General features: G+C 41.5%; 1 protein-coding gene across 4 annotated transcripts; it reads left to right on the top strand.

Moving 5' to 3' along the window:
- The first annotated feature begins 170 nt into the window (after positions 1–170).
- On the top strand, positions 171–8114 carry LOC110978872 (organic cation transporter protein-like). Of its 4 annotated transcripts, XR_015427877.1 has the most exons (12): positions 173–1323; positions 2376–2479; positions 2845–2999; positions 3239–3407; positions 3647–3788; positions 4016–4107; positions 4268–4476; positions 4582–4690; positions 5114–5323; positions 6177–6213; positions 6705–6856; positions 6888–8114. XR_015427877.1 is itself a non-coding variant. In XM_087146866.1 (11 exons), the coding sequence occupies exons 1-10, from the start codon at positions 823–825 to the stop codon at positions 6805–6807; spliced, it is 1794 nt and encodes a 597-aa protein (XP_087002992.1). In that variant the 5' UTR covers positions 171–822; the 3' UTR covers positions 6808–6856; positions 6888–8114. The 4 variants fall into 4 exon arrangements, 3 of the variants coding, with proteins under 3 accessions (XP_087002992.1, XP_087002991.1, XP_022089883.1); XM_087146866.1 differs by lacking the exon at positions 6177–6213 and having other exon boundaries at positions 171–1323; XM_022234191.2 differs by having other exon boundaries at positions 6705–8114.
- The last annotated feature ends 82 nt before the right edge of the window (positions 8115–8196 follow it).

Raw genomic sequence — 8196 nt, forward strand, 5'->3', positions numbered from 1 at the left:
GTATAGCGCCCCCTTGCGAAGCAGTTGCTGATTATGGACAAAAATTATATTCCTTTGCGTCACCAAGAACTTGCCTTTAGTGCTGGCATTTTTTAACGTAAACCGTGAAATCCTTGAGCCCACATCTCTGCCGTTTTAAGTTGCTCTGCATGCAAATTAACATTTAGATAAAGTCGCAACAGTAATCTTCCACAATGATTAATTCCTAATTTCCCTTGGTCTATTATGACTTATGACTACCAAGTAAATAATGCACAGTGCATTACCACGGTGTGGAACAACGAAAAAAAATCAGGAAAAACTGTCACAGTGGTTTGCTCCAAGCTTTCAGCGATGCTAAGGCCCAGTCCCAGCGCAGTATCCCGGCTCGTTCTTCAATTTGTGCCTTTGACCTCGCTCAGAATTTAAGGACAGGATGGATCCGAGTTGATTGCTTCTAAACCACTGAGTGCCCTCTGGGAAAAATGGGTTGTGGCACACTGGCATTACAAAAAAGAAATTGCGGCAGCAAGCTGGAATGGTTATGGTCTGATGTCCCCAGTGGCAACCCTCTGCCATAAAAGACTGAACTTTGATTACAACGAAGAATAGATTTCTCTCTTTCTTTAAATGTAAGTAAGTGTGGTCACTGTTTGGGACCTGGCTGCCTCCAGTCAACTCGTATGATTGGTAAATACGCAAGTGACCCGCTGGACTGAGCTCCGAGGACAAGTTCGACCAAGGTCCATTTATTGACTGCTGGTCAATTTTCCCTGGTAACCTGATCATAGCATATCACCCGGAGACCGCAGGCAAAGTGGACAAACTAGTGGCAGGTGGCCAATGCTCGTCGCTCGAACTTGCCTCAGATCTGGGGAGTCGGTGTTGGTTTTACACTACAGTTCTATCCAACAACAGTTGTTCCAGTCACAGGAAGAGCTTGCCATCAGGATGCAATTCGATCAGATTCTAGCACTCCTTGGAGACTTTGGGCCCTACCAGAGGCGGATCTTCTTTCTGATTTGTCTGCTGAGTGTACCGGGCGCTTTTCACAAGCTAGCCCAGGTCTTTCTCGGGGCAGGAACGGACCACTGGTGCGCCGAGCCCGAGTGGGAAGACCAGGACTGCATGGGTTGGAACTTGACGACGACGGAATGCCAGCTGGCCAAGAAGAACGCGTCCATCCCGAGAGACGAGCGCGGGGAGTTCAAGCAATGCGGGCGGTACAACGTGACTGGGGTGATGTTCTACCCGGGGCTTGACACCAGTAACTTCACCACAGAGGAATGCATGGATGGGTGGGTTTATGACACCAGCCAGTATGAATCTACCATCAGAATGGATGTAAGTTAAACCCAATTTAATATCTTGACTTGTTGGAGTCGAGTCCATCAAAAGTTGTCGTAACCCGAGTCGCAAGTTACAACTGCGACAAAGGTTTTGCAGCAGTCATTGCCGCAAGAACTTGTGAAATAACTTGTGAAATGACCTGAGAACGGATTTTATGACGAACTCGACTACAACATCGGATATCCTTTCCCTTCCAAAATTCGAAGTAATGGATAGGGATTTGACGATGCCATAGCACACCTAGAGGCTTACATGAAAATGCCTGCCAATGTATTCACACTATCTAAGATAAGTTTTCTTTTATTTTCCTGGTCAGCCACCATCCTAGCTGGTCAAAAACAAATCTTAATAGGCCGGCGTAAAAAATGTACCTCGGCATCGTTGTCTTGACTGCTCAGTCAAGGTTGGTTCTCTTTATTTTACTTGGCTTGACAACATCCCCACTCTAAGGTGGACTGATAAATCACGATGACCAGTCCTGCCATCCTCGACTCGCTTTAGCTCTCAACCGCCGCGCGAATTTGACGATCTGTTCTACGACCGGCCAGCACTCTGGCTTTATACAGCTTTCATTACAAAGGAAATAGTTCAGATTTGGAATGCCAACCAAATCCACAGAGATGCACCTGTGAACAAGATACCTGATTATCATGGTAAACGTCCTCGTATAATGTTACGTAATAATACCTTTTGTTATGGGCTGAACATCTTCCTTGTCCCTTCAAATCAGCTAATATAATAGAGATCTGGAGGGAAACGTTTACATTTTAATCCACACAGCTGTGACAACCGTAAAAAGCTCCTTATCTAACACATACCGGTATACTAACCAGTACAAACAACATTGATTTCGATCTGAAACGACCAGTATTCGATAAACACTTAACCACACATTTCCATTTTATAGTTTTCCTATACATGTAGTTGTTGATAGTTTGGAGTTGTTTTTAACATATTTTGCACATCAACGCCAAAAGTTTGGCGTAAAAATCCGGACGACCACTCTGCTAATATTCTGTCTGTCATGCTTGTTTCTGTTAAACCAGTTCACATTGGTATGTGATCGTAAGACGTTTTCTAATGTGGCTCAGTCCGTTTTCTTCGTGGGAATTCTACTTGGCTCTGTTGTCTTTGGGTCGCTCGCTGATTGGTGAGTTGAAGGGTCACTATACAGGGTGTCCCAGAAATAAAACAAACCCTGAGGAAAGGGGTTTATATGCCCAAACCATGAGATATGATTATAATGTATAAGGATCTCCATATTAACCCCTTTCCTCGGTTTTTTTTCTGGGACACCCTGTAGAGTGAAGATATCTGGACCGGCTCAACGAGACACAAGATGGTACAAAAAATTACACGCTAATTAGAAAATGGAAAAATAATGCAATAATAGTTGTAGTTTAATAGTTGTAGTAGAATATATATATCAAATAATGCAAGCAATTCATGTGTTAATTAAAACACCGACAAAAGAATGGATGTCAAAATGGAAACTGTAATTTGTTCTTTTTGAAGGATTGGTCGCACAAAGACCATGTACATCGCCATGTGTTTGTGGCTCGCTGCATCCATTGCGGTAGCGTTCTCGCCTAACTTCGCGGCCTACACGATATTCCGCGCCTTGGGAGGAGCGGGCAGTTACGGCACTTTCTTACCTGCATATGTTCTGGGTAAACAGCGGTATTAATTCATCATCTTTAGTTGAAATTGTTTTAAATTCGATGAAATTGTTCGTAAGAGCTGGCTATCCAGTATAATTATTCACACTCTATCTATCATGGAGCTATACGCAATTTTCTTTGTAATCCACTGACTTTCAGAACCGATAGCACTGACTTCGCTTTCTATGAATTTGATTCACTGGTTATGTTAAACGCCTGACGCGCGTGTTGGTGCACACAATCTGTAGGTACGGAGTTTGTAGGCCCCTCCAAGCGAGTCATCGTCGGTATCGTGGGTCAAATCTTCTTCTCTGCTGGCCTCATGATTCTGGCTGGTCTTGCCTACTTCATCCGTCAGTGGCGCACCCTGGAGCTTGTCATCACTGCTCCAATACTTCTCTTCTTCCTCTATATCCCGTGAGTGTCTGGAATGGAGACTAACCCTACTTATATATGTATCGTCCTTTGCGCTAGGTTGGGTGGGGGGTGCTAAACTTTGCAAAGTTCCACGTCAGTTTTATGCTCGAGAACAGATCCACACTTTACTGTTGAAATGGCATTGTTTTTACTTTTTCCCCCACAAAGTTGATATTAATATGTTTGGGATCGAAACACAGTACAATTGACACGACTCTCTTTTTCTGTTCTGCTGGAAGTATTTTCCCCGAGTCGGCACGCTGGCTGATAAACAGGGGGCGTCATAATCAAGCCGAGAAAATAATCAGAAAAGTTGCCAAGGTAAACAAGAAAGAGCTTCCGGATGTACTATTTGAGGAGGACGAAATCAAGGAATTGAAGGTGTGTGCTTTGTCAATTAATCTTTAATTTCTCGGGGAAATAAGCTGGGGACAAATGTATTGAAAGCGGGACTGAACTGGTACTATATTTCGATGCATGAATGCCACGCTAAGGAAGAGACCGTCGACCCACTTTCTTTCGGCAATTATTATCATTGCGCGTTTACCACCATGTGCTTATATGTCATTCTCCAATTATAAACGGGTCAATCAAAATATACTTCACAGGAAAAATTGGAGGCAGAAAGAAAGCCGAACGCGTTGGATCTCTTCAAAACTCCAAACATCGCCTTCAAGACGTCTAATCTCATGTTCAATTGGTAAGAAAATCAACGAGGTTTCATTCTGTCACAAAAAAACGCCCCATAGCACAATGGGAAAGTTCGTTCTCTTCTTCCCCCAAAACGGGAGAAGTCAAAACGCTGGTTCATTCAAGTTTGAAGAAGGTACAGTAACTTTTATTTGGGGTTTTGTCTACAGGTGTGTCAACAGTTTGGTATACTATGGCCTGTCCCTCAGTATCCCTGATCTAGCTTCCGACAACTATCTCGCCTTTTTCATATCCGGCGCCATTGAGATACCAGCCTACATACTAGCTATGGTGGCCATCGAGAAACTGGGAAGGAGATTGAATTTGGGATCTACTATGGTCATCGGAGGGGTGGCCTGTGTGGGGACAATACTCATACGTGAGTCTCCAACTCGGGAATACATCTCTTTCATTAACCGGTGAAAATTTTATTCAATGGACTGCAGGACACACTTGCATTTGTGATCTTTTTTTTCTCTCACAGCCGCTGGGACGTGGCAGACAGCTGTCGCGATGATTGGCAAGTTTTGCGTTTCTGCTTCCTTTGCCATCGTGTACATCTACTCGGCCGAACTTTTCCCAACTCCTCTAAGGTAAACGGTTTAACTATTGAACAAACCATCACAAGATCAAGTACAGGCTCTTTAGAAACGGACGATTTTTCGTTTCATTTGTGTTGGATTTCATTGCATCTGGCAAGGGTTCAAGAATAAGGCCAAGTACAAGTAATGTTTGTTGTGATCTTAAAATTCCTTTCCCCCCCCCCTCTTGCTTTTTGAGATTTTAGAATTCTTATAAATTGCAATGTAGTTTACTTTTTTAATTTGATTCTAAGTCAGATAGGAAAGTAGGGCTTACCTCCTTGAAATAAATATCAACAAAGAACTTATCCATCATCATGGAAAATCTGCTATTTTGAAAACATGGGAAACCTCCCTTTCTTAAAACTTCTAGACGAAAAGATGTTTGTATTTTCATATGGCCTAATTGCTGGTGCCATGTTTTTGTATTTGCAGGACAGTGGGGATGGGCGTGTGTTCAATGGCTTCTAGGATAGGTGGCATCGTCTCGCCTCTCATCCTCCTACTGGATGGAGTCTGGCAACCATTACCGTTACTCTTGTTTGGCGTACCTTCCATCCTAGCTGGTGCTTTGGCCTTCCTCTTGCCAGAGACAAGAGGGAAAGCCCTGCCCGAGACGGTGGAAGATGCCGAGGAATTTGGAAAGTACGATGTTTGATGCATGAAGCCAACTTTCCTTCATTTTTTTTTACATTCCAAGCCCACTTTTATCAGTGTTACAGCCATTCTACAAACACCATTTCTACACCCAAGTTAGGGCGACATCCACTTTAATCCATTTTTCATGTTTGCCAACACACAAAGACAAAAATGAGAGAAAACAGAAGTTAAACAGAAGTTAAAACAACATCATCCATGCATTCCATAAAAAAATTACCGAGGTTTGTATTTTTGCATTATCAAACATTTATGTTGAGTTTTGAAATGGATGATGTGAGATACCATACGATTCAGAAAAACATCCCAGCCAATGCAGATCAAGTAACTGGCTAAACATTTACATTTTACTGATCCAATTGTTCATGTTTCTTTGTTACAACCCAATATATTGCAACCTTGACTTTTCCGTGCGTATGTTGCAAAAAAAATGGAACCTCATGTCAGAAAATTTGTGCATGATAAAAGCTTAATAAAAGACTAAAAGCAAATTTGTTTCATTTCAGTTTTGACACGTAGCGGTAGATTCTGGTTTGTTACTAATCTAAAGTTTAGCAGAGCCCTCGGTTGATATATGTAACAAACAAACTATGTCAAAAAGTTGAAATTGGGGCTTGTTTGACCCAACTACGATACGGTAACAGATTTAATATTTTCAAAGGGGTGGGTTCACTATGGTGTTACTTCAAGCAAGAAAGAATGGGTGAACAATTTATGTTGGAAGGGGGCGTTGAGCCACATCTCCCACCCCAATCTTTGCACGCAGTGCTCCATTGTGCATATGATTCATATGTCATTCCATTCGGACGTCACCAACTCTCTCATTGTATCACCTCAACAGGTTTAGATGGATGGATCAGTACCAATTCATTCACAGGGTAAGATTTAAAAAGGAGACTTTCGTCCTGGTAAATTTTTCTGTCTAAAATTTCTGTCTCATTTTTTGTCTCGAGTCTGGCGTTCACATCCCGGCCAATTTTCTGGGACTTCTGTAATCAAGTTCCTTCTCACGCAGGCATCAGAAATAAACGTGAAGTAATTTGCAGAAGACAATGGTTGATCATATACCTCCCAGATCCTTCATAATCCATCAGATTTTGGAGGAATTTCTAGGATTGGGGAAAAAAGAGCCCAGGTACTATCATTTAACAGCAGCATGAACAAATCCACATCCATGTACCACTTTTGCATGTTCATTCACTGATCACTTCATTCTTGAACTCAACCAAACTAATGATAATATATGACCAGTAGAATTAAATTAAGATGGAATTTTGAACAAAACAACGATATCAACAACCCTGTTTTGCACCCAAAAGAGAACACTGCGAATGGGAAATAGTGACTTTTTTGGTTCTTTTTTTCCCAGGAGAAGAAAGACGAAAGCCCGGTCGCCTGAGGAGAAAGGCGAGAAGGAACTGTCGTATTCAAACACGGCTTTTTCAGGGACAGAGGAGACAGACAAGATTTGAAGAACGACAATATATTTGTTGGAGAATAATGCAAGAAACTGCAAGCAAAGGAAAGTTGCTATGTAGCTTGCTGGTTCTTTGGAACTGTTTCTTTGAACCTTACATTAATCCAACAGGGCAGCCTAATTCAATAAGATGAATCATCGAAAGTCCTCGGTATATCAAAAGATAAACGACTGAAGACTGCTAGGGTTAATTAACAAAACCATTCCTTAATGCTGTTGCTAAATGTTAGACTCTAATTCTGTTTCACATCACTCAACTTATTTTCTGTGGTGATGGGTTGTACTATTTGTATAAAAACTACAGGTGTGTATCTGCTGTTTTTCGGCCTTTGTTTTTATTCACATTGCTACTGTCAAAGCCAATAGCTTTTACGCAAGAATATGAACCCTGTGTATTATTTAAGTCTACGTATAAATAGTGTTTGTTCTCCTACCCACCTCATTGTCTTTACTTGACCTTTGAACACTGCCAGGTCAAAAGTATTGGGGATTTTTTGCTGCCATTGCTCCTAACCATGGACATAGATGGTAATCATGTTTTAATTGTGCCTTGAATGCACGGTGAGTTCTTTTTGTCACAAATCTGTCGAGTTATTGCCAAAAAGAAGAGAAAAAAGTGTTTAACTTTCCCTGCAGGAGGCCACTTCAAGCTTCGGAAGATTGCAAAAGGGAGGTTTGCAGTGAAATTTGCTCGAGTTGAAGTGTGTTCGACTTTTTGCAAATTTGCAGTGCGAATATTTGATCTGAAATCCCAATTTCATGTTGGCTTTCGCGCAAAGTATAAAAACCAGCCTTCAGTGAAGCCGCATTGACATTATTAAGTCCATTTCTGTTGATCGTTCTTAATGGTGTGCCAGAGCCAGAAATAAATGTTATTAAATATACGTCTTTACACATCATTCCCTTTTAAAAATGTTGACCTTTAAAGTTCTCGATATTTTTTACTAGTGTGCCCCCTGTTCATTTGTTTAAGCCTCAGCTCCCTCCCCCCCCCATATAATGTAGCCACATCGTCTGGCCACAGTCAGCGCGGCAGATCAGCAGAGACCAGTCAACTTCACATGCTCCTATTAAACTGGAGTGTGGTTTTCTGCTTGGGCCCTAGTTTGCAAGAAGTCAGTGATTGAAGTCAGAATGTAAACTCATAAGGTCCATTTTACACAGGGTTTCTTTTTTAGTCTGTTAAATTTTTTTTAGTCTTTTGATGTTGTCTTTTCAGTCTGTTAATCCTTATAGGCTTTTTCTCGTCTTTTACAGTACTTTTTCAATAATAAATTCTTTTTGTCCTTTTTTGAAGTCAAATATTTGGTGTCTGAGTCCCTATTAATTCAGTTTCCTGTGACCTTTCCCTCAAAGATCCTTAGTTTAGTTGGATTTTTTTGTT

Source organism: Acanthaster planci, linkage group LG15 (assembly GCF_054643075.1).
Source record: "Acanthaster planci isolate LZ-2023a linkage group LG15, COTS_SCS, whole genome shotgun sequence".
NCBI lineage: Eukaryota > Metazoa > Echinodermata > Asteroidea > Valvatida > Acanthasteridae > Acanthaster > Acanthaster planci.

Bases quoted from the DNA above. Each gene is read 5' to 3' on its own strand.
- LOC110978872 (XM_087146865.1), top strand. From the start codon at position 823: ATGCTCGTCGCTCGAACTTGCCTCAGATCTGGGGAGTCGGTGTTGGTT. The intron at 4,477-4,581 runs GTGAGTCTCCAA...TTTCTCTCACAG, and splicing joins TGTGGGGACAATACTCATAC to CCGCTGGGACGTGGCAGACA. The intron at 4,691-5,113 runs GTAAACGGTTTA...TTGTATTTGCAG, and splicing joins CTTTTCCCAACTCCTCTAAG to GACAGTGGGGATGGGCGTGT.